Source organism: Cavia porcellus, unplaced genomic scaffold, assembly GCF_034190915.1.
Source record: "Cavia porcellus strain 051 isolate PalLab524CR breed Dunkin Hartley unplaced genomic scaffold, mCavPor4.1 scaffold_28, whole genome shotgun sequence".
NCBI classification, from domain to species: Eukaryota; Metazoa; Chordata; class Mammalia; order Rodentia; family Caviidae; genus Cavia; species Cavia porcellus.
The window spans coordinates 10,013,225-10,040,404 of NW_026947511.1; the positions used below are offsets into that span (position 1 = coordinate 10,013,225).

The following is a 27,180-nucleotide window of genomic DNA, read 5'->3' on the forward strand; positions in this document are numbered from 1 at the left end:
GCTGTCCAAATTATATTATATTATAGCAGCTTGAATGGACTAAGACACACTAGATGTCTACATGGATATTTCCTTCATCTCTCTCAAACCTTCAATGTCACCAACTCACTGAGACTTGCGGTAACAGGGATCTAGAGGCTAGATCTGAAGACGCCCAATGAATACTAAAAGCAGGATGAAGGTTGGCATTTCTATCTTCATTTCTTGTCTCCTTTATTATTTTAAAACCAGTCTATCCTGCATGTAGACATGCTAATCACTTAGGGAATGTCAGTAATACAAAATGTATTTGCCCTAAATTTGCCTGTATCACCCTCTTTCTAAGGACACCGAAATGAGAGTAACTGAAGTAATTTTCACAGATATTCAATTTCCAGCTTTAACTATGTCCAGTTGTAGAACACTTGGAGCAAAGCTTAGAAGTCTCCAGTCATTGCACTCAACCAGCAATCATCCCAGACTCAAAGAAAAGCTCGTACAGACTCCCCACAACGAAGTCAACCCCAAGCACAAATAATTGCCTGTGGTGGGAACTTAGGCTTCCCCTACCGAGCAAGAATGGTCACCTCCTGGGAACTAAAATGCCCCCAAGCCACAAGCATTCTTCCAGAACTATGAAAATAGACCCTAGAGAGTGACAAAATAGACCCCAATCCACCACAGGACTCTATAAGACTCCATAAGACACGCTTTTGTTGACAGCCAGTCTGAGCCTCTTCATACCTGAGGCCTCTTCTGTTCCTCAAACTAAAGCACTTCCTTTATTTAGGGAGCCAGCTTGTTCTTTGTTAGGACCATGCCTTCCCTTTTCATTTTCTTGTACTTCCCAACTAAAGTTTTTACCTGTATATTCGTGCTGACCACCTCAGTTTTGATTTCTACTAGCAGTGGAACCAGGACAAAGCTAGTCATGGTAAGTGATGCTTCCTGAGCCTACTTTCTCTATTCAAAGTAGGACCCACTTCCCAGCGTGTCTGGTCCCTGTTTTCTATTCTTTCCCCTATCACTTTGCCATAGTTTGTATCCCTTTCTAACATATTGTAGTAACTTACTTATTTGACATTTATTCTTTATATACCTATTATAAGATTTTAAGTTTAAGGAGTTTCTATACACTGGTATATCCCATAAACATAGAACAATAAGGGCGATAAATATTATTAGAATGTAGGAATAAAGGAAAATTTTGTTTAGGTTTCCCTAATCTGGCAATCATTGGGAATAAACTAAATCTAAATTATAATATTTTAATAATTCACATCAAAACATTTTTTATAAATGTAGATAAATGTAAACATATACAAACATTGAGAAAGCCTTGCCTAATATAATAATGGTAGTTTAAAAGTTATTTATGGTTCATTAACTTTAAAGAATACTCATAACTGTTATTTTGTTTAATTCTCATAATATTATTGTTAGCACACAGAATTATTCCATTTTAAAAACTGGGAGCTAATTCAGAAAGGTTAAATGAGTTGCTCAATACCTTGTTGCCCAAAAGGTTCAAAGAAATAATTTAATGTTTGATCTTTTGTTCTAAGGAACATGTTCTGCTACATTATTCTGCCTTTCAACATTAAGATTACATTCACACTGGATTTTTCTCTTTATCAGTATCAGTCATTAGACAAATATTAGTTGAGTATCTACCATATGCCAAGAATTTCTGGCTTTGGGATTACAAAAGTATGTAAAACCTGCTTGTGTTTTTCAAGCAGTTCACAACTACACAGAAGAGCAACTGAGTCTAGAAAAGTGTTCCAGTCCAGGCATCAGGAGAACTAGTCTTACTTTTGAATTTCTGGACAGTTAATGAAGGCTGTAGAATAGAAGTTCCTTAGTCAACTGTTCTAATTAACATTTTCTCATTTGTAAAAGTAGACAGTTATACTGCTCTATCATTGATAAATTATGACATTAATATATTTCATAAACTATAAAGAATTATACAAATTGTAATAAATTCAGTTTGTCCTAAATTTATTATTCTATGGCACTGGAATGAACCTTAAATCATAAAGTAAGCCATAAAATATTATAAATTATATAGAGATGCATTTAACATTTATACCTGACTCCAGTGGAATATATTTTGGACAGATGTTCCTGATGGGTCATGTGAGAAATATACATCCAAACGACTCTGAGGGACAAATAAAGTGTTTTGAAAGCATGTTTTTGAATTTAACAAATGAAATGAAAGAGAATTGAAAGTTAACTTTCAATAATATATATATTTTAATTATATATAATAAAAATGTCAAATTACATCTTAAATATGCAAATGTACTTCTTAAATTGAAAATTTTTTACATTAATGTAGAAACCATCATTGGATTTCTAAGTTATTTCATGTCTACTCATGAAAGCAATCAAAATTCACACACACACACACGCCATTAAGAAACTGACAAAATGGAAACAAATTAACAGACCAAAAACAATGGGCCTTAAAACCAGAGAACCGAAAATATTTTGCCCTTAAGATTACTTGCTAATCCTGGGGACTTTGATGTGTCATTCTGAGATTTTAACTCACTGAGGAAAAACAAAAATTAATGCCTAGGACCTGCCAAACATAGAAGATTTAAAAATGAATTTAATTAATTCCAACTTCCATCCTAAGGCACTCTCCATGGTCAATGTGGATTCTATATTATTCAGTCTTAGTCAGAAGTATATCAACCAGTAAATCAATCTACAATCTAAGTTTTTATTCCCTACAAAATCTCTGAGAATAGACACGCAGTTGTCTTTACCTCAATGAGCCCTCAATTGCCTTTAAAAGGCAGTAATATTCTTGCCCAGAAGAAAATGAAAAAGTTTGTCTTATTATGAAATTTCTGAGTAAAAATAAATTTTCAAAATCAGTAAACCTCAGTCAGTCTAAAAAAAGAAAAGTAAGTTCATGAGACGTGGTACCAAACAAAGACAGGCAGAAAGGAAACCTAACAGATATTTTAGATGGCTATCAGAAGTGCACTATAAAGTCCAAGTCTACAGAAATGAAATGGCAACCACTACGGGCTCTGAATCTTGAGGGGAGGAAAACATAAGATGAAAACCTTTCATTAATTCCAACTTCCATCCTAAGGCACTGTCCGAAGTAGTGGAGCAAAAGTCAAGGGAGTGCCAGTCTTGCTGCACAGAATAAAAACAGATCATGGTAGAATTCTCAGCACAAATCCTCAAGTCAAGATGATCTTGGAGTGAAGTGTTTCATGTTCTTAAAGAAGACAACTTTCAACCTAGATTGATGTACCCTGCAAAACTTTCTTTGAAATTTAATGGATAAACAAGATACTTCCATGATAAAGAACAACTGAATAAATTCATGTCAAAACCAACCCCAGAAAGAGTATTGAAAGACATAGTACAGAGAGATAAAAATGACTACAATTTCCAGAAAGAAACCACCAAACAGGACAAGCAATTAAACAAGGGTAAAAACCAGGAAAACAACAGCAGGAAAATAAATCACAGAGTTGAGCCAGTACATATCAGTTATATCCATCAATGTAAATGGACTCAATTCACTAACTAAAAGAAATAGGTTCACAGAATGGATCAAGAAACAGGATCCAACAATATGCTGTATACAAGAAACACATCTAACTCAAAAGGAAATTCATAGACTAAAAGGCAAAGGATGGAAAACAATAGTCCACACAACCTTAGGTTTCCCAGGAAACCTAGGAACCTAGGCAAAAGCAAGGGTAGTTATTCTATTTGCAGACAAAGTAAACTTCAAATCAAAAATGGTCAGATGAGATAAGAAGGTCAATACATACTTGTCAGGGGAATAATTCAAGAGGTAGAGCTAACAATTATAAATATATATGCACCAAATTTAGGAGCACCCAACTATGTAAGACAAATACTAATAGACACAAAAAAACAAATACATGATAACATAGTTATAATAGGGGACCTTAATACCCCATTGTCACAAAGAGATAGATCAAAGAGATAATCAGCAAAGATGTAACAGAACTCAATCAAATCTGTGAACAAATGGACTTAGTAGAATTTTAAAGTGTTCCACGCAACCACATCATACACATTCTTCTCAGCTGTGCATGGGACATTCTCTAAAATAGACCATAGATTAACCCACAGAACATTCTTAAGTAAATGCAAAGGAATTGAAATTATCCCATGCATATTATCTAACCACAGTGCACTGAAATTGGAATTTAACAGCAAAAGAAACTGTAAAACCTACACATGGAAATTAAATAACAATCTCTTGAACAACTAATTGGTTTAAAGGTGAAATTAAAGAAGAAATTGAACTATACCTACAATTCAAGCAAAAGGCAGATACAAAATACTAAAACCTGTGGTACATAGTGGAAGCAGTCCTAAGAGGGAAATATATAGCAAAGAATTACCACATCACAATAATAGAACAAGCACAAAAAACAACTGAATGTTAAACCTCAAGCCTATAGAAAAAGAAGAGCAAGTCAAACCCAAAACTTATAGAAGAAAGGAAATTATAAAGATCAGAGCATTAATTAATACAATTGAGACTAAGAAAACAATACAAAAATTTAATGAATCAAAGAGTTGGTTCTTTGAGAGAATAAACAAAATTAATAAACCTCTAGCCAACCTCATCAACAAAAAGAAAGAAAAAACTCAAATTTGTGCAATAAGGAATGAAAAGGGGGAAATTACTACAGATTTCTAGGAATGTATGAATTACCAAAGCTGAATCAAGAAGATATAACAATTTTGAATTACCCAGTACCAGCTACTGAAATTGAAAATGTGATCAAACACTTACCAACAAAGAAAAGCTCAGGTCCTCATGGATTTACAGCTGAAATCTGTAAGAAATTTAGAGATTTGATGCCAATATACCTCAAACTCTTCAATGAAATTGAAAGGGAAGCAATTCTTTCTAACTCATTTTTGGAGGCAAGTATTATTCTGATATCAAAACCAGAGAAAGACCCAACCAAAAAGAAGACCTATGGGCCAATCTCATTAATGAACATTGATGCAAAAATTCTCCGTAAAATACTAGCAAATAGACTGCAGCAAATCATCAAAAAGATTATACATCATGATCAAGTGGGATTTATCCCAAGAATGCAGGCGTGGTTTAACATATGCAAATCAATAAATGTAATACACCATTTCAAAAGAGTCAAAAACAAATCACATGATCATCTCAATAGATGCAGAATAATCTTTAGTTAAACACTTGTTCATGATAAACTGAAGCCTTTCAGGAAAATGACAAGGAATGTCCACTTCACTACTTCTATTCATTGTAGTTCTGGAAAAAAAATTAGCCAGAGCAATTAGACAAGAGAGAAATAAAAAGAATAAGAATAGGAAAGGAAGAAGTTAAATTATCATGACATGATACTCTACATAGAAGAACCCAAAAAGTTCTATTAAAAGGCAACTAGAGTTAATAAGCAAATTCAGCAGTGTAGTTGGATACAAAGTCAATGATCAAAAATCAATAGCATTCCTGTACACAAACAACAAACTCAAGGAGAGAAAAATTATGGAAAGGACACTTTTCACGATAGCATCAAAAACAATGAAATACTTAGGAATCAAGATAACAAAGGATATAAAAGATCTATACATTGAAAACTATTAATACTCTAAAAAAGGAGATTGAAGAAGATATCAGCAAATGGTGAGATATCCCTTGCTTTTGGTTAGGAAGATCCAATATTGTGAAAATGGCCATACTTCCAAAACTGTTATACAGATTTAATGCAATCCCAATGAAAACACCATTAGCATATCTCACAGAACAAGAGAAAATATTCCTAAAATTTACTTGGAACCAGAAGAGACCTAGAATAGCAAAGGTAGTTCTGGGCAACACAGTCAAGGCAGAAGGCATCTCAATCCCTGACTTGAAACTATACTATAAAGCTACAGTGATTAAAAAAAATCAGTATGGTACTTGTAAGAAATAGATCTGAGGATCAATGGAACAGATTAGAAGATGCAAACAACTACAAAGACACTCAACCATCTTATATTTGACAAAGGAGCTAAACATGTTCACTGGAAAAAAAGAGAGTCTCTTTAAAAAGTGATGCTGGAAAAATTGGCTTTCTACATGCTCAATACTAAAGCTAGACCCATGCCTATCACCATGCACTAAACTAAAGTAAAAAAGGATCAAATATCTAAATATTAAAACAGAAATAGTAAATCTGCTGGAAGACAAGGTCGGTAGAAATCTTGAAGACATAGGGGTAGGCAAAGAGTTCATAAACAAAAGGCAAGCCGCAGAGGAAGTACTTCAAAGAATCAACAACTGGAATCTAATCTTCATCTTATTAAAAAGTTTTTGCACTTCAAAAGAAATGACCAACGAAGTGAAAAGAAAACCCACTGAATGGGAAAGAATTTTAGCCAGTAGTCCCTCAGACAAAGGACTTTTGTATAGAACTTATAGAGTTGAAAATCATCAAGTCCCCAAATTCAAAGACCCAATCCAAAAATGGGCATCTGAGATAAATATGCATTTCTCGGATGAAGACATACGAATGGCAAATAAGTACATGAAGAAATGTTCACCATTGCTGGTCATTCGAGAAACGCAAATTAAAACAGTATTGAGATTTCATTTCACTCCAGAATGAATGAATGCCATCAAAAATCAACCAATAACAAATGTTGGCAGGCTGTGAGGAAAAAGGAACACTTCTCCACTGTTGGTGGGATCATAGATGGGTGCTGCCAGTGTAGAAATCAGTATGGTGATTCCTCAAAAAACTATGATTGGAAGTTGCATTCAATTCAACTATTTCCCTCTTGGGCATTTTCCCAGAAGAACTGAAAATGTCATGTCACAGAGATATAGGTGCACCCATGTTTATAGCAGAACAATTTGTAATAGCTAAATCTTGGAAACAACCAAAATGCCCATCAACTGCAGAATGGATGAAAAAGATGTGATATATTTATACAATGGAATATTACTCAGTTATAAAAAATGATGATCTTGAGGTTTTTATAGGCAAATGGAAGCAACTTGAGACCATAGTCATAAATGAAATAAATCAGACTCACATATGTAAATACTGTATTGTCTCTCTAGTGTAAATAATTAATAATAATAATAAACAGAAAGAATAAGATCCAAAATGTACTATAGATCTGGTAACAATAAAAGGGAAAGAAAGTGCTCAAAAGGACAGAAATACTAGGATAGGGGAATGGAAAAAGGGAAGAAAATAAAGATTATTTGTAATTGGTAAACATATATAAATTTATGTATGTATATGTATGCTAGATAGATAACTATATTACTAATCTCTCAGTTTATCAAAAAGAACAGTTTGTGCTGTCATTGTTTGATTGGCCACTTTTGTATTAAATTTGTAACCTGAACAACTAGTTCTGAGATAAAATGTGTAAATTTTTTTTGTTTTTGTATCGGGGATCAAACTCATGACCTCAAGCTTGCCAGGCAGGCACTTAAGCCACTGAGCTAAATCTCTGGCTCAATAATGTACAATGTATTAATTAGTGTGAATTCCCTGCTTTTTTTCCTTTTTTAAAATTTTGCATCATTTCTATCCTTTTTTCTATTTTGATTTTTTAAATAAAAAATAGGAATTGCACGAGATAGGTTCAAGTGGACTGATTCAAGGTTAACTGTCTTATTGCCCTTACTATTCCTAAATACTTCGTGTGTGAAATTTTTCCACTTTCAACTTTCTACAATCACATATGATTTAAAATACAGCCATATCACAATCTGCAACACTATCAACTTCTGTCCTAGAAGGAATTCTCATAAAAATATAGCATTGAAAAACTATACTACACAAAATATAGAGTGAATGGGTGAGAGTAGAAAGAATAAAGATTATATTTAGGATTCTTCCAAGCTTTTCATAGTAAAAGTATGATAACAGACAGAGAGTATGAGGAAGAGGGGTTGTGAACATCATCCTCTATACCTTCTATGTCAAAAAGTACACTTTTCCTACTTTCTGGGCCAAATGTTAAGAACTGAGTTCCTTTTTTATATTGTGAAATAATTCATATTCCTGTAATTGCCCACATAGTTCTCAGGAATGAGAAAGCACTTTCTGGAGACTAAATAAAATCAGTATGTCTTGATGGCATGAGCATGAAGTGGAGACCTAAGAGAGTACCTGTATTGTTCTGAATGTGATAATTATGCCTCCTTGATAAATAAGGTCTAGGTACAAGAACCAGACACCATCTAAATGCCACAATTGCTTATGCCAAAAACTCTTAGAATGAATGCATACAGCTTTAAAAGAATATGTACACAATCCAAAGAGTCTTGATAATAGTAGCTTCAGCACAGCAGCATTCTTGAGAGTAACAATGAATGCTAGAAGTTTTGATAATTGACAGGTACTGATTCTAATAATAAAAGGGTCAAGAAAGAAGGGGAGGAGTGTTAAGAACCAAGGCATAAGAGGAGTCATGAAAAACTATAAATATAAAAAAAACTCAGAAAACTAAGTCCCAGCAGCAAAAGCTACTAAAGATATTCATCAGAAACAACTGCTCTTTAGTCTTTACAGACAACAAGACAAACACAAAATGGAAATCTCAGCATGCTAATGCGAATTAGTTGTACAATGTTGATGTCATAAAATCAGCTAAGAATCTAACTTCTAGTATATATAGTATGACTTGTATATGTAGATGAATTGTAAATACAATGTACAACATGATTACTTAAAGTTACTTTCTAGAATTGACAAAGAGACAATGCAACTTTTTCTCACCATATTTAAGTTGTCTGGGTCATATCCAAATATCCTAAACAAAGTGTGGAGGCAAATTTTATTAAAACTATGTGATGAACAGAGTTTTGAACCAATAAAATTGTTAAGTGAAGTCTTAGGTAGGAAGTCTTTATTGCCAGAAAAAGCCTGTAAAATAAATTTACTCACATTTAGAAGACCACAATAATTTTAATGAAGTATTTTTTTTTCATTTAGTATCTTTTTTTGAGACAGGATCTTGCCATGTTCCAGGTGGACAATGAGCTCTCTGTAGGCCAGGTTAGCCTCTAAAGCATGATCCTTCTTCCCCAGCCTCCCATAGCAAGATTACAAGTATATACCACCACACTGGCTAAGGCCACAATAATGAATTAAGAAATCATATGGTTAATTTACTACATATGCATAGTGAACTTACTATATATGCAGTGAATTGAGTTATCTCAAATTAGTTTTTAAAAATTTACATTAAGGAAAATACTTGGAATCGGGTATAGTGATGATTTCACCACTGGGTTTTCTCTCTCAGTGAGTTATCTAAAGATAAAACAGGTAGTATCATTTTATCCCTTTTTAGAAACAAGGGCAAGAGTCCAGTGAAAATGAAACTAAAATCCCAATTCAAACATGTGGCAGTAAAAACATAAATAGAAAGCACAATATCCTTGTTACACTAGGCTACAAGTACACAACAGAAAAGTAGGACATACCTTGATTACTGACTTCAGCTTGTATGCCATTTTAATTAAAGGGCATTTTGTGTGCTCAACAGAAAAAACTGGTGCTAAAGCAAAAAATACTTTGATTCTTTCAGCTATCTTTGGAATCGTAGAAAATGCTATAAAAGCTAAAAAAATACAAATTACTTGTATTTTGTATAAATTAGTAAAGCTATACTTAAGCAATTATTAACATGTAAAATGACCTCAGAGTAAAAGATTAAATTAAAAGTAATCCTTGAGGGCTGAGGATTTAGCTCAATGGTGTAAGCACCTACTTGGCAAGCGCAAGGTCATGAGTTCAATCCCTGGTACCAAAATAAAGAAATAAATAAATAGTCCTTGAACAATTGACTTACTGATTCATTTCTTACTTCATTTATCAAACATTTTTTGATCACTCAGTGACATTATTCCAATCAAAACGTAATACTGCTATTTAGTGTTGTAGAGAGAATTATAAAGGATAACGGTGAAGTAATAAAGCATACTTGAAACACAATAGTTTAAAATCAAGATTAATTATATTGAACAAAAATTAAAAATATTGGCCACTTGTATAACTAGCAATGATGAAAATGAGATAAGTTTTCACATAGACTAATTTTACACTTCAGGTGAGAGTCAATAAATGTAAAATTTTTAAATATTTAAAAAGTTCTTGCCTTACTTAAAGTATACTAAGTATACTTAATATACAGAGGATATTAAATATATGCTATTGCCTGTTTCAGTTTATTAACATGAAGATAGCAGTACTATTCCTTAGCATACCAATAGTAGTGCCCTGTGAATGGCCTACATAAAATATTTCTTTTTGTCCAGTTTGTTTCACAATGAAATCAATTGAAGCTGGAAGGTCATATTTAGCCATCTCATCGAAACTGCAACAAAGGGGGGGAGGATAAAAATTGTATTTTTTGTCAGTATTATATAAACATTTGAAGATAATGAATAAGGAAAATGAATAAAGGCAATTTCCATCCTTTTTGGATATCCTCAAGAAGTTTTATAGTATACTATACCTACTGACTAGAAACTTCAGTGGGGAACCCAAAGTCAAAGAAATATAGCCACAAGTAGTCTTATAAAGAGGGTTGTGAGTACTTCAGGGTAGATCCAAAATATAAATTACTAAGTAAAACAAGGATGAGGTTAGTCAAGAGGTTACCAACTAAGAAATAAAATTTACTAATGAAAAATGAATAAAAAGGTTTAATCAAACAAGCATTCCAAACTTTCAAGCTAAAATTTATAAAAATTTTAATGGACAGTACTAAATTGAGAAAAGAATGATACCTGTATTATACAACCCGCAGAAAAAGAAGGAAGCGGCAATATATTTTTAAAATGAAATGAAGTTACTTAATTTTATTTGTACCTGAAAGCCCAGAATTCTTGAGAATCTGTTTCTAAGTACACGTGCTTCCGAGACCAGGTGTTTCCTCTGCTGTTCCCCATCCACACATCATAACCAGCATCTGCCAGGACGAAGCCCAGGCTGTTGTTGGGAAGATTGGAAATCCAGTTGCTGGCAGATGCAAGCAAACCATGTTGCAAGTACACAACAAGCCTCCTTGCTGGGAAAAAAATTGAAGAAAATTTCTTTTTAAATTGAGTAAGAGCTACATGAAAATCTCTTTTCTGGTTTTCCTATTTCCATTAAACAATTTTATGATTACATTTTTCACACGCACATTCATTATTGGTGTCATGTATTACAGACACTATTTTGGCCACCTGACTTCTCAGAGGTTTAGTCTGTAATTCCAAGGGTTTTGAAAAATGACATATTACAAATAATGTAATTTTAGCTATAAGGGACTGCCCACAATAGGGTAGGAGGGAGACAAATCTATACTTTGATTAAAAGATGCAAAGGGGGAAAAATCCTTATAAATCCTTTGCCTCATGGTTAGATGATTCTGATATACTTCGTGCTCTGTAAGAAGAGAAGGAACCAGCCTGAGGCTAAATTTTAGGTAAAACTGCAGCCTTTCTTAACTCCTTTTTCTGCTCTCTTCCGTTTCTTCCCTGTCATCTTTGCTCAGAAATTCCCTCATCAAATTGTGTGCAGCCAAAGCTGGGTCTTGAGGAATCCTATAGAATCCTATAAGAATCCCAGTCTGTTTCTAGGGAGTTAACCTAAGAATTACCACTGTGTGGTCAAGTTAGCAGACATTCGAGGATAAGATTATGGAGTTGAATTGCTTACTGGCTGCCTGGACTTAAACATCATAAAGGCTACTCCTGATAAAATCTCCCTAAACCAAAGAAAGATTCTATTTTCTTCTAGGAGTACCCTTTAGGCAGTAATTAACCAATATGAAATGCAGAGAATTGTTTCCTGAAAGGAGTGATCAGCTTTGAAGAGCTATTCATGAGATCTGTGTGCACTTCTGAAATCATTAGACTCCTTCAGAATCACATCCTTCCTTGGCTTCTCCCCTTACCCATCTAAATTTTTGTAACACTTACTTCTGAAAGTACTCTATCAATAAATCATATATTCTACTCAGGTTCTGCTTCTAGAGCACTCTAACACACTTACAGTATTTTAAGATTACATTTAAATATTTTATTAGAGTATGCAAAATGAAGTTATCCCCTGAGGGGTATTTACTATTATTATGTTAGATCTTTTAAAAATTTCTCGCTATTAAATGTGATCTTTTTAAGTATCCAAAGTTACATTAACTGAGGTTGTTTCAAACTAATGTTTTCTCTGAAGTGAATTTTAATGTTTGAAATAAAAGCTTGAGACAATGTTCTGTAATAGAAGAAACAGTATCTCCAAGGAGAAAATCTGAGGAGAGAGGAAAAAAACTCTTGGTTTTTATTTCAGTAATTAGATAAAAAAAATAAATAAATCTACTACACATTTTACCAGTATATGGTGGATCTAGGATTACAGTCCAGGTCTTCTAACAATTCTAGTCCATTTTACATCACACTCTGCTGATACCTACTGTTGGAAAACAGAGCCATAAAGATGCTACCAATTTAATCTTTCTGCTATTACTGGCGGACAAAATTATAGACAAAAAAAAGAAATATTTACCAGCCTTTCTTCAAATCTATAAAATAATAATGCAATTGTTTTAGAGCATTTCTAGCCCCTCATCAAAGAAATTCTATAGAATCAACATGGATGATAAGTATGACTGAATGAAAACCGGGGAGGAATAATTTGTGATCCACCATACAGTGCTTTCAAACTTGTGTATAAACAATTATCCAGTACAGAATAAGATTTGCTTCTTGAAGTGTGCAGAAAGACACTAGAGAAGTTCACGTAACCTTAAAATCCTTCTCTTTCCTCAGCTATATTTCCTCAGAAACATAAAAGTTAAGACCTTCAAGTCCCAGGGTATCACTAGTCTATTTTCCTTGAATATTACCTGAATTATTATTGTTTGTCTTCCCGTAAGGAATTCTATAAAGGCAAAGGATATAGCCATCTTCAGTCACAATATTATACTCTTCATCAGGATAGCCCCAGTAGGAAATTATTTGGCTCTGGATAAAGAAAAATGTGAACATTTTCATAAAATTATTAACTGGTTATGTTTAATGGTTTTCCATTTATAATCTATTATTTAATTCTTTGTATTCTCTCTCAACCTGAGGCCTATGTAATTTTATTCTCATTAAGACACTGATTCATATAGGCAATAAATATTTATGGAACAGTTACTAAGCATAAGTCTTAAACATTAGTAATTCAAAGATACATTTTAAAAAATTTAAATCCCTACTTTCAAAGACATTACTCAAGAATCATCCTTCCAATATTTTCTTTCCTAAGCACTAGTCACTCGTATGTTTATATACTCACTCACATACAATTTAAAAATATTTTCATATGTATTCCTACATTTAATTTCAAATTTGTACATCACTGAGTATGTAGAAAAACCATGTATGTCCTTTATGCAGGCATTTATATATAAATTATATATATTTTCATCACAGAGGTAGAATATGCTGAAAGGGAAATGAATACAGAATAGTAGAGAAAAAACATTCATTGGTCAATGTCAAAATACATAAATGCAGAGATATATATTTGACTATACATTTATCAATTTAAAAACTCTAAAATCTGCAATGTGTCTCCTACAACTTACAATATTCATATTTGCTTCAGGGTTTTGATGTCCAAAGACACCATGAATACTTCCAATACTTAGGATGAAATATATCACTGGGCAATGGCACCACATTTAGGATCTACCTAAAAGGGGAGAGATTTAGACTATAATATAATACAAAATGTATTTAAAATTACACCAAATAATACCATTTACAAAACTACCCCAAATAATTATATTCATATTATTATTTTCAAATGAGAAAATTGAGACTCCAAATAACTAAGTAACTTGACTAAAGATATACAATGCATAATTGCGGGAATGATGCAAATTTGGGCCTGCTTAATTCCAAATTCCATCCTTTTTGGACTACCTTATTTTGTAACACAAATTCCTTCTTTGAAGTCTCCATTACATTTTTTTTCAATTCAATTCTCAGAGCTTTATTTTATACATCAAATTCACTGATGTCTGAATTAATGATATAATAGTATTTTTTCAAACTAACATTTTTCAAGACATATGTTTACTTGAGTTTTTTGTTTGGTTTTTACTAGCAAGAGATTAAAAGATGAAGGGGTCAGATTTGGAAGTCTGGTTAACTTTTATTCAACCTCTCAGGAGCTGAATTTTATTTTGTTTATAAAAATATGCATTCTGAAATATCTAAATTCCAGGAATCTAGAATATTTAAGTTCTTTCTAGGAAAATAAGCAAGAACCACAGAGACCACTACCCAGATTCTTCAAACAGTATGACTTTCAGATCTTATAACCTTTGTGTCAGTGAGCCAGACACTATGCCTGGAAAGACATTATGCAAATGTTATATCCTAGTTCTATCGTTCACTAACTAGTTGACTTAATGCAGGTTAAATGTGGTACCCTAGCTACAAAATGCAAATAATACTTATTTCTCAGGGTTATTATGAATCTCATATTTGATAAGTGTGACATAATAGTTTATTAGCATAATATTCATCATAACCAAATGCTTACCACAAACTTAAGAGCCTAGTTTACATGCACATCATTTATATATGTCATTTACATTTTAGGTTAGTCCCTGGAAAATATTTCTATAACTTGATCCACAAATTATGTGGATCTGAAAGTTCTAAACAGTATTTTTAAATGTTTTATAAATTAAAATTTTTCTTTTGATCAAAGCACATATTATATTTAGTATAGTATCTATGATTTTCATTGAAAGCACAAAGAAACCTTTAATGCATCATCATTAGGATGTTCTATCAAAAAGTAGAGAACTAATTTAAATACATAAGGAAACGCACTATAACAGTCAGAAATATATTCTAGATATTTCTATTTGGTCAAGTTCATAGAAAAGTTTCAGTTACCACAAAATAAAAAAAAAAAATTTGAACAATGGAATTGAACTGAGGATGCAGAAATGACCCCAGGTACTTTCAGCCATCTGATTTTTGACAGAGTGGAAAAAAACATACTCAGGAGAAAAGACAGTCCCTTTAACAAACTATTCAGAGAAAACTAATTATCCATACATAGAAGAGTGAATCTGAACCAATGTCTCTCACCATATACTAAAATAAAATAAAAACGGATCAAAGACCTAGATATTAAAACACAAAGACTAAATCTTCTGAAAGACAAAATAGGTAACACTCTTGAAGACATAAGTATAGGCAAAGACTTTCTGAACAGAACCCCAGTTGCATAAGAAAAAATACCAAGAGAAATAAATGAGATTATATTAACAGAAAGCTCCTGCATAGCAAAACGAACAGTGAATAGACAATCTGTATAACGGGGAAAGGTTTTCGCAAGCTACTCTTTGGACAAAGACTAATATCTAGAAATGTATAAGGAAATAAAATTGTTAGTAAAGCAGCAAGACTACTCCACCCTGTCCTCATAGGCTGTCTCAGATAGGTATATGGAAAATGCCTGAGAAAGTAATTCCTTTTCTGTACTAATTGATTTTGTAGTCTATTACATACTGTTTATATCTGTGATGAATGTATAGATTATCCTCCAACACAAGACATTTGAAAATGAAATGTTGTTTTTATCATTAATTTGGGGAGACAAGCGTGAATTGGATTGCCCATTAATATAGGGTATGACTGGTCATGTGCCATAGTGGTTAACTGAAATCTCTAGAACAAGGTTAGGAGCCACCTCAGCGGTAGTGATGGAAATGAGTAGGACAGCATCACTCTACCTGTCCTATTCCCAGCAGAGTCTGATTTAAGCATCTTAAACCTTGGCATGCTAATGAGTGGAAAGTCAGTTCTCCCTACACCCTGCTCACACCGCTGTGAGACAAGAGGCAGCAGGGGCAGTGAATTGCCTGAAAGCATTCACCCCTCCTGCTTCCTGGGATGTGAGAGGAGGGAGGTGCAGGGAGTGGAGCTGAGAAGGCTGTGCAGGGTTCAAGAGGTGCTGCCTGTACGGGGACTGGGAGAAACCTCAGGCTGTCTCTGTCTGAGGGCACCACAGCAACTGGGAGAACAATACAGAGACAGACAGGTTAAGGAGACAAGGGCATACAGAAAATTTCTGGTTGAAGACAGGCACCAGGCCCACATCCAGAGGTTAAGATCAGCGGGGTACATAGCACTAATGCTACTGCAGACTTGGCAAGGTTACCTTACTAGTTTTGGGCTCTGACTTCAACACCACCACATAGAGGACACCAGATGAATTTTATTGTTTGTTTATTGGCTGGTTGGTTGTTTAGGTTTTTGCTTTTATGGTTTGTTTTGTTTTATTCAGCTTTTTCCTCTCTTCAATAGACTTTCTTTTTTATATATATATATTTTTATGTGACTGAATATTATCTCTAGTCCTTCTGGTTCACCTCAATATTTTTTGCTTTCTACTTCATTCTTTGTTTGCTGACTGTCTTCTCCAGTTACTCAAAGGTTGGGTGATCATCTTTTATCTTTCAGCCATGCTTCTACTGTAGTTCTCTTCAATTTTTCTCTTTATGTTTCCCCTGTCCATCTTAACTCCTTCTCAAAAAAAATCTTAAAAAATGGTAAGATCACTCTACTAAAAGGAAACTCACAGCATATAAGTTCCTGGCTTATGCTGGATTTGTTAAATAACTGTGAATCTTGCTCCTAAAGTTAAAGGAACCAAATTAGTAACACAGATTGTCAACTGCTAAGCTGTATTTAATGTTATTATTATTGTTAAGTGTAGTATGTTAGCCAGGGTATGTCTGTTATAATTGAATATTCTCCTTTGTCTGGAATCATAATCATGACCATAGTCCAATCCCAAAGGACTGGGTTCTGAGCCAAATAGATAGCAAATTCTCATTCCTAATAAATAAGAAAGGTAGGGTCTTGGGACCTAGAGGACATCTCTGAAGAATAGACAATTCCTAGAAAAGCCTTGATATTAGTGATAAAGCCACCTATCATAAGCAATTTATAAGCATAAACACAGAAAAAATAGAAAGTTAAAAGACACAGAAGCACCCCCAGACCACAAATCCACTCCAGGCAAGGCCAGGGTAAAGAAGAGAAGAAATCAAAAGCCACCCATCTGAATTTTCTGAAATGGTAGTAGCAGAAATAAAAAAAAAAAAATGGATGAATTAGGCTATTGAGAAAATCAAATCAGAAATAATCTCTTAGGTAAAAGAAGATGATCAAAATGAAGGACTTGCTCAGTGAGTCTAGAGCAGATACTGCTAAAAAAAAAAAAATAGAGGAAATTAGGAAAATGATGGAAACCATGAATGCCAAACATGCAAAGAAATGGAATTCCTGAAACAGATTCAAACAGATACCCAGATTAAAAAATGCCATTGAAAGTGTATGCAGCTGAATGAAACACAGTGAGGATAGAATATCAACTCTAGAAGACAGGATTGTAGTCACTAATCATGAAAAGAAAGATTTCTTAAAAACAGCAAGGAACAATGAAAAATCACTCCAATAACTGAAACACAATGCAACAAGGAACATAAGACTGATTGGAGTCAATGAGAAAGAAGAGACAAATAAAAGATACAACAAACATGTCCCAGAAATACTGGCATAAAACTTTTGAAGCATGAAAAAAGGATTTGACATACAGACAAATGAGGCATATAGATTCCAATTAGTTGTGACCAAAATAAACCTACACCAAGAGGTTACAATAATCAATAATGTAGAAATTCAGCACAAGAACAGAATATCAAAAGCTTTAGAGAAAAGAAACATAAAAGACAGACTATCAGAATCACAGCACAACATGAAACCTTAGGTCAGGCAGAGATTGGAATGAAGTACTTCAAGTTCTGAAAGAAATTAACCTCCAACCCAGACTGATGCATCCTGCCAAACTATCTTTCAAAATCAGTGGAAAAATAAGACATTCCCATGACAAAGGACAACTGAAAAAATTCATGACTATCACACCAGCTATCTAAAAGGTTCTGAAGTATCATTTGTAAAGTGGTAAAGAAGACACATTCTCCTCCCCCCAAAAAGAAAGAATCCATCAAGCAAGACAAACAATTAAACAGCAGGAAAGAAAGGGAACCAAAATAAATAGGAAAATAAAATGACAAAGATAAGCCAATACATATCAACTATAGCCATCTACGTTAACAGCCTCAATTCACCAATCAAAAGAAATAAGACTGGCAGAATGGATCAAGAATCAAGATCTAATGTAGGGAGCCAGAGATTATTCACAGGTGTGGGGCTAAAGCAAGGCCAGCCAAGAAAAGACATGGAGACCAAAACAAGCCACGTAAAGAAGTTGTTACAGCACCAAGAAGGCAAGGGGCCCAGGACTGCAGGGCAAACAAGTTGCTAGGAAGTGGGACTGAACTTGACATTGTTTTTCAGGAGTGTATGGAGTTTATAAATAAAAGTGCTATAATGGCTGAGCAGTTCCTTTCCTCCCATCTGGAACCTAAGTGCTCTACTTGACCCAGCTTTGTCTTTTCTTTATTTTTCTCATCCTCTCCTGGTCCTTCACCCCAAGAACCTCAGGAGCCACATGGGTTGCAGAAGTCTAATAATACGCCATACACATAAAACACACAGCTTAGAAAGAATCATATAATGAAAGCCAAAGAATGGAAATTAATACTTCATAGAAGTAGGAACCTGGGAAAAATCAGGAGTAGCTTTCTATTTGCAAACAAAGTAAACTTCAAGATCAGACTGATCAAACATGACAAAAAAGTCACTACATGCTTAAAGGAAAAACTTTAAGAGGAAGAGATAACAGCCATAAATACATATGCAACAAACATGGACACAATTATATAAAACAACTATTAGCTGATAAGAAAAATCAACCAGTACTACAATTATAATCAGGGGTCTTTAGTGCACCACTGTCATAAATAAACAGATAAACTACACAAAAAAACAACAAAGAAATATCAGAACTAAACCAAATTGGTGAACAAATGGACTTACAGATGTCTACTGAGTGTTCTGCCCTACAATATCAGAATACATATTCTTCTCAGCTCTGCAGGGGACATTCTCCAAATTATGATATACTTGCTTACAGAACATGCTGAAGTATAACCAAAGGAATTGAAATTATCTCATGTGTACTTTCAGACCATAGTGCAAATAAAATGGAAATCAATGGCAAAAAAATACATAAACAGGTAAAAATTAAATAACACCTTCCTGAACAATCAATGGCTAGCAGATGAAATTAAATAAATTGACAGTTTCTACAATTAAATGATAATACTGATACAACATAGCAGAACTTATGGGATGCAATGAAAGCAGTCATATGAGGGAAATTAATAGCTCTAAATGTTCACATCAGGAAAATAGTGAGCTCAAACAGAATATCACTAATATCCAATCCTTGTTCTAACAAAAGGAAAAATACAGAAGAAATGGACAGATTCCTGGATACATATAAATTGCCAAAGCTGAATCAAGAAGATATAAAAATTGTAAATAATCCAATATCAGTCAATGAAATTGAAGATATAATTGAAAACTTACCAACAAATCCCAGGTCCTGATGGATTCACTGATGAATTCTACAAAAATGTACAAAAGATCTAATGCCACTATTCCTCAAAATCTTTAATGAAACTGAAAAGAAAGTAATATTCCCAAATTCATTCCTCTAAACAAGTATTACCCAAACAAAAAAAGAACTCAATCAAGCAAGAGAACTACAAGCCAATCTCCCTAATGAACAAAGAAGTAAAAATCCTCAATAATATACTGAAAAATAGAATATAGCAAATCATCAAAAAGATTGTACACCATAACCAAGCAGGATTCATTCTGGTGATCCAGGGATCATTCAACATATGCAAATCATCAAATGTAACACACCATATCAGCAGAACCAAAGAGAAAAATCATCTGATCATCTCAATATATACCAAAAAAATTTGACAAAGTCCAACACTCATTCATGATAAAGCCCCTACAGAAATTTGGTACAGACTGTCTTTATCTTAATCTGAAAAAATGCCATCTATGATAAACCAAAAGCCAATATCACACTAAATGGTCAAAAACTGAAAGTTTCACTCTAAAATCAGGAACAAGACAAGGATGTCTACTCTCCCTACTCCTATTTAATATACTTTTGGAAATATTAGCCAGAGCAATTAGACAATAGAAAGAAATAAAAGGAATAAGGAAAGGAAGAAGTTAAATTATCATTATTGATGGATGACATAATAATCTTCATAGAAGACTCAAAACACTCTATCAAAAGACTTTTTCTAGATTTAATAACCGAATTCAGTCATGTAGCTGGATGCAAAGTTAGCACTTAAAAATCAATAGCATTCCTTTCATAGTACCTTCTATAAAATGAAACACTTAGGAATTAATCTAATAAAGGAAGTAAAATATCTTTAAATCTAAAACTATAGTACTCTGAAAGAGGAAAGCAAAGAGGATAACAGAAAATGGAAAGATATCCCTTGCTTTTGGGTAGGAAAAGCCAACATAGTGAAAATGGTCATACTCCCAAAATTGTTATAAACATGTCATGATATTCCAATCAAAATATTATAGTATACATCGCAGAAACAGAGAAAATATTCCTAAATTCACTTGGAACCACAAGAGATTTAGAATAGCAAAACTGGGCAACACCAGCAAAGGCAGGAGGCATCACAACCATTGACTTGAAATTATACTACAGAATTACTATGAAAAAATAGCATGCACATTCACTGGAAGAAAGATAGCCTCTTTATTAAAATGGTGGCATAAAAACTGCCTTTCCACATGCCCAAGACTAAAACTAAAGCCATGTCTCTCAACACACAGTGAACTAAAATCAAAATGAATCAAAAATCTAAATATTAAAACAGAGACACTAAATCTTCTGGACGAGAGAATAGATAGAACTGCTAAACTACAGATATTGGCAAAGACTTCATGAACAAAATCTTGATTGGATGGGAAATACTACAAAGAACCAACAACTGGGGTTTCATCTTATTAAAAAGCAGAAAAACCACCAACAGAGTTAAGTTACAACCCAGAGTGGGTAAAAATTTTGTCTACAAAGGATAATATCTAGATCGTATAAAAAAGCTGAAAAAAATCGGACCCTCCAAATCTAAAGACCCAATCCAAAAATGGACATCTCTGATGAATACACACTTGGAAGTTCAAAAGGGAAATAAACAAGAAAAAATGTTCAACATCACTGGTTATTTGAAAGATGGAAATTAAAACAATGGTGATAGTCCATTTCACTCTAGAAAGAATGACTATTATCAAGAAATCAACTAATAAAAAATGCTGGCAGGGCTGTGGAGAAAAAGGAATCCTTCTCCACTTAGTAGGAGTGTGGACCACTGTAATCACTGAGAAAGTCAGTGTGGAGGTTCCTCAAAACTAAAGGACTAAAGGTCCCATTTGACTCAGTTATTTTCCTTGGTGTCTTCTCAAAAGAATTAAAAGCATCATACCACTGTGATATATCCACACCCATGTTTATAGCAGTACAGTTTGTAATATCTGAATTTGGAAATGGCCCAAAAGCCCAACAATTGATGAATGGATTTAAAAGATCTGTTGTTGTTGTTTTTTTTTAATAATGGAGTACTCTTCAGCCTAAAGGAAGATAAACTTGAGACATTTCTAGATTAGTGGATGCACCTTGAAGCCATACTCTTCAGTGAAATAAATATTCAATTGTCTGTCTGGTATGAGAAACTGAAAGTATAAGTAAGGACTAAAATGTGTAACAGCTACTATGAAATAGGCAGAAGTCAAATGGAAAAAGGAACTAGGGAAGTGGGGCTGGGAAAGAAAAGAAGGGAAAAGAAGAATAAAACAGAAACAAAGGTTTTGTAAATAAGAAAGGAAAAGGGGGAAAGAATTGGAAAACAACAGGAATAAAGATATATGATATGTGATCATTATGTAGATGTAAAATGTACCAATAAATAATTTAAAATCCTTTTATGAAAAAACATGTAGTATACGGTTACCCAATGTATTCTACTTCTGTATATTTTGATATTTTTATACCAAGCAAATGCAGAAGGATAAACCTCTGACACACAGTTGTCAGAACTCCTAACTAAATGATAGTATATATTTAGACTGAGGAAAATTATTGTTTTCAGATAAATAAATATATCACCAATTAATAATAATTTTTTTCAATTTGAATGAATTACTTTCATGTGCATTGATGTAACCAAAATAATGTGTTTGCATCTTTTAGACACACAGCATGAGTTACAGTTATACCCAAATAAATTCTGATTGGTATAAAACTATAAATTATTTTAATTATTTTTCTAGACTATTAATAAAAAACAGAAATTTAAAAAGTCTAATTGAAAGCACATTGCTGAGCAGAATCACAAAAGCTAGTATTACAGCCAAATCAGTTAAAATGATTAGAGAAAGATTTGTCTTAACTCTCATAATAAATAAATAACAGTTACAATTTGCCATGGCAGAGCAAAATGAAAAAGCTTTTTTATTATAGGCATTATTAACAGAAATTTTCCATTAAATACATAGGAATTGGATAAGAATATTTTACAGACTAGTAAAAAATAACCAATAAAATAAATTGCCAAAAATCAGAACATGATCTCCAACAAAATTTAAAGTATTTTGAGCATAGTCCAAGCTTGTACATGTAAACAGTTTCAAAATCTTGAATTCCTGCATACATATACACAAAAAAGGAAAATAATATTTAGTGGGTTTCAGCCAGGTGCTGTGGCATGTATGTATAATCCAACTATTCTGGGTGCTAACATGGATGGATCTCAAAATAGAGGCCGATCGGGGCTATTTACTGAGAACTCTTGCCTCAAAAGCAAAACAAAAACCAAAAAACAAAAAGTAAAACAAAACACAAATTCAGAGACACGTGGAAATTTCACTATAAAATCATAAGGAAAACCTAAAAACGACATTTTACAAACAGTGAAAATTTTTAACTTAAGTCATCTATTATACATAATACAAAAACTTTGCAAAAATGTAAAAATAGTTGACTGAAAATTTGAAAATGCTTTTGTCTATTTCACTAGTTTTAGATATTAAAATGTTTTCTCTGTTCGAGAAACTTCCCAATTTACATACGTTTTGTCTCACAGAATTTTCAGATTTACAAAGAAATGCTGTCATTTGCAACTTAAAAGAATCAAACTCAGTTTCATACACTAAGGAGAAAATACAGTGCTTACATATGCAACTCTGATTCATTTCACTTATGAGTATGGTCTCTCATTGTATCCATTTACCTATAAAAGCTTCGAGTTTATCCTTCCTTATAGCTAAGTAGTACTCCATTGTATAAAAATAACCATTGTTGAATTCCTATCATCTTATTTTGAAATCCTATATTGCTATTGCTTTTTAAAAATTTTTTTCTGTGTTTTTTATCTTTAAAATAAAAAGAAGAAAAAACAAGTTCAGCAGGTATTTTTGCATCTTTTACCTCTCTTAAGAATTTTTAACTAGTCAGAGGAAAATCATTTCTATCACAGTGGCCAGTGTTTTGGCTATCTTATTTTAGGAACCCAAAAATTTATTGGAAATGCTTTATTAGTAATTTTAAAAAATATATTGACTACCATTTGCAGGAAAATGGGTGGAACTGGAGCAAAATATACTAGACTCAGAAACACATATATTGCATGTTTTACTTAATATATACCATTTTTTAAAAAGGCAAATGACAAGAAATTAGAGAGAATACTTCTACTAAATTAGAGGAATAGAAGGCTGTAAGTAAATTTATTAGGGAGATTAAATATGATCAAAATATTAAAATGTTACATTCATGGCTGAAAATATCACTTCAAACTCCAATATTCTGTAAAATTAATATGAACTAATAAAACTCATCAAGATGTTTTTGAAGTTCTATTATAGCTATTTTTTGTGATAAATTATACAGACAGAAAATTTAGAAGCTTATATGTTTTAAGTGTTTAGTTCATTAGAGTTCAGTATACTCATGTAATTGTATGACTAATCTCTAGACATTTTTCATACTTATTTAATAATATCTATTTGGGAATCCCTAAGCTCCTAGGAAACATCACTCAATTTTTTGTTTTTATCAGTTTTATTATTTTCATATAAGTGGAATGATACAGTGTTTGTATTTTTGTGGTTGGACTATTCCAGCACATGTCAGAATTTCCTTTCTTTTTAAGGATGATCAGTGTATGTCACATTTTGATAATTCATTCTTCCATCAATGGACTTTTGAGGTGCTTTCACCTTTTGGCTATTATAAAAGATGTTGCCATGAATATAGGTATAGAAATAACTGACTCCTCACTTTCAATTCTTTTGAGCATTTGCTCAGAGATGGAACTGATGGCTCATATAGTGATTTTATTTTTTATTTTTTAAAGGAACTACCATTTTTCACAGTAGCTGTACCATGCTACCTTCTGACCAAAACACGCAAAGATTACAGTTTCACTACATTCTCCCCCACTAATGCATTATTTTTTAAAATAACTATCCTAATGATTGTGAAGTGGTAGTTACTGAAGTTTCGATTTACATTTTCTGAATAAGTAGTGATGTTGAGTATCTTTATACATGCTGATTAGCATTACTAAATCTTAATTGGAAAAATATTTATTCAAATCCTCAGCCCATTTTATTATTTGGGTTGTTTTTTTTCTTCCAGTGTAGGAATCTCTTATAATTTATGAATATGTTCTCCTATCCTATGACTTCTTTTCTTACTCATTGTATTCTTTGATGAGCAAGTTTTATTTTGATGAATTGTTAACTTATTTTTGTTATAGCAGCCTGTGCTTTTGATGTCATTTGGGACAAATTATTTGCAAATCAAATGGCATACAATTTTCCTCTAAGAATTTCATAATTTTCTTATATTTCAGTTTTTGATACATTTTGACTAAATTTTTGTACATGGTGTATGGCAAAAACAGAACTTCATTTTTTGTTTGTTTGTGAATATTGAGTTTTCCTAGCATCATATATTGAAACATTGTCTTTTCACCATTGAATGTCTTGGTATCCTTGTAAAAAAAATCATTTGACCGTATATAGTAGGATATATTCCTGGGCTTTCTAGTCTATCCCACTGGGCTGTATGTCTTCTTTATGCTTGTACCACACTGTTCAGTTTGTTGTAGCTTTATAGAACTGTGGTATCTCCAACTTTGTTGCTCTTGTCAAAATTTTAATATAAAAGGTAAATACAACAGCACTAAAATCCAAGTCACCAAAATTGTGAACAGTGATTTTTAAAGATTATTACCCAGTTAACAAAGTACTCAAATTATTATGAAGGTATCAAATATGTGTGTTACTGTTAACACTCATCTATAGCTCATATAATTTCTTAAAATGTGACTTGAGAAAGACTATTCATCTTTAGCTTCTGACATTAACATGATTGATTATACCAACAAGATAAAACAATGAAAATATTATTCCATACCTCTCTGCTCTTGTCAGTGTAAGGTGTGCAATATATATGTCCCCAAGGTAGTCATCAATAGTATTTCTTTTAGCCAAGTTTGCTAAACAGATATCTGGAGACTTTAAAAAAAAAAAAAGATTCATTACATGCAAATCTAGTTTTGTTTGAAGCCTTCTCAGTTGGATAACTACTTCCTGATAATATTCATTCCATTTTTGGATGTACCCACTTAAAATTATTCCTTAAATATATTATTTGAGTAGAGACATTTTATACTTTATTATTTTCAACTGACTTTTGCATAGTGAAAATGTGAAATTCTTTTTCTCCCTTAAGATGTCTTAAACATGAACATAATTTTCATACTCCCTGAATCTTCCCTATGCCAGAAGTCCCAGTCATCCTTATCAACCCAAATAATTTCTAGTTGGCTTATCATCCTAGTTACTTCTCTTTGAAAAGCCTTGTTTCTGATGATTGTTTTAAAAATCGAGGCTCACTGCTAGAAGTGGCCTGGCAAGTATCAGACTGTCACCTTTCTTGTTCAGAGCTATAATTCATTTATGATAGCTTAAGTTCATTTTTATATTGAAAATCTGTTACACTCTCAACTCAAAATAAGCTCAGAATTAACTAAAATTCTAAGCACTCTCTCCTTGATTTTATAAAATTATTTTCTAAACATAATGTTATGATTTAACATGCTCATCTAATTTTCTTTTGGTTAAATTTGTTTCACAAAGAGCCTACTGAAATTTTTTTAACTCTTTGCTTTTTAATATTGGACTACTCATCTTGGTTTTATGCCACTTACTATTTTAAATGCCGACAATAGTTATTAATAACAGTTAAGTGCAGATAGAGCTTTCCAGCTATTACTAGGTGTTCTTTGTTCTTTCATGATTGGCATATTTTATAATAGTACAATCATGTCATAGTTTTAAAAAGCTCTCCCTAGGAAAGGATACTTAGTTCCTTAACTTACCTATCTGAATTATCTCCTATCTTACATATTAATCCTCAAATTCTTATGTATCTTCTAGGCAGTAAACTTTCATAGTCTCTAAGAATTCTAACTTTGATTCTAGTTACCAAGGATACAGTACTGAATATGACAGTGTTTCTACCCTGTTGGTACTTAACTTCTAGCAGGAGAAAGAAAATAAATAAATAAATAAATAAATAAATAAATAAATAACTGGCAAAAAAAGAGAGTAACTTCTAAAAATTAGAACAGGTTAAGAGCTTAGTCATTAGGAGCTTATTTTAGGTGAAACAACATCTTCTAAGTACTTTTAAACTGAACTTGAATAATTATAAGGTGATAGCCTTGCAAAATATGTTAAGAAAAAATTCCAAAACAAATAAATGTTAAAAGAAAAAGTTAAAAGTCTAGGAAGAGTAAATAGTAGAGCAACAGATTGTCCCAACTAGATCACAATTTTAATTTTCTTAGATTACCTTGTTTGTTCCACCTCTCCAGAAAGACAACTAGTATCAATAACCAACCAACCACAGACCAAACATCCTAAAGTTGTACCTCTGTACTAAGATGAAACCTCTTCTGGACTTTACCAAGGTTACCTCTATATTGTGGCAATAAAACATTCATATTCTAAATAACTGATTTAAAAGCTATGCAGTTACACAGCTTTTTAAAAAGCATAAGAAAGAAAAAAGAAAGAATAACAGATTAATGCAA

The 27,180-nt window shown here is 32.7% G+C and overlaps 2 protein-coding genes across 2 annotated transcripts in view; both read right to left on the bottom strand.

The window, feature by feature from the left end:
• Positions 1-11,012, bottom strand: part of Lipf (lipase F, gastric type) — a 74,032-nt gene extending 63,020 nt beyond the window's left edge. Inside the window, exon 1 of the mRNA XM_063239495.1 lies at positions 10,866-11,012. The gene's annotated coding sequence lies outside the window, so the exon portion shown is untranslated. The remainder of the gene's footprint in view (positions 1-10,865) is intronic.
• The window catches only part of Lipj (lipase family member J), a 33,943-nt gene that overhangs the window by 4,542 nt on the left and 2,221 nt on the right, over positions 1-27,180 (bottom strand). The window contains exons 2-9 of the mRNA XM_023566745.2: positions 25,497-25,597; positions 13,615-13,721; positions 12,886-13,003; positions 10,866-11,064; positions 10,259-10,368; positions 9,476-9,612; positions 8,766-8,912; positions 2,075-2,146 (exon numbers count right to left, since the gene is read on the bottom strand). Of these exons, the coding sequence (XP_023422513.2) occupies positions 2,075-2,146; positions 8,766-8,912; positions 9,476-9,612; positions 10,259-10,368; positions 10,866-11,064; positions 12,886-13,003; positions 13,615-13,710 (879 nt within the window). The 5' untranslated portion in view covers positions 13,711-13,721; positions 25,497-25,597. The remainder of the gene's footprint in view (positions 1-2,074; positions 2,147-8,765; positions 8,913-9,475; positions 9,613-10,258; positions 10,369-10,865; positions 11,065-12,885; positions 13,004-13,614; positions 13,722-25,496; positions 25,598-27,180) is intronic.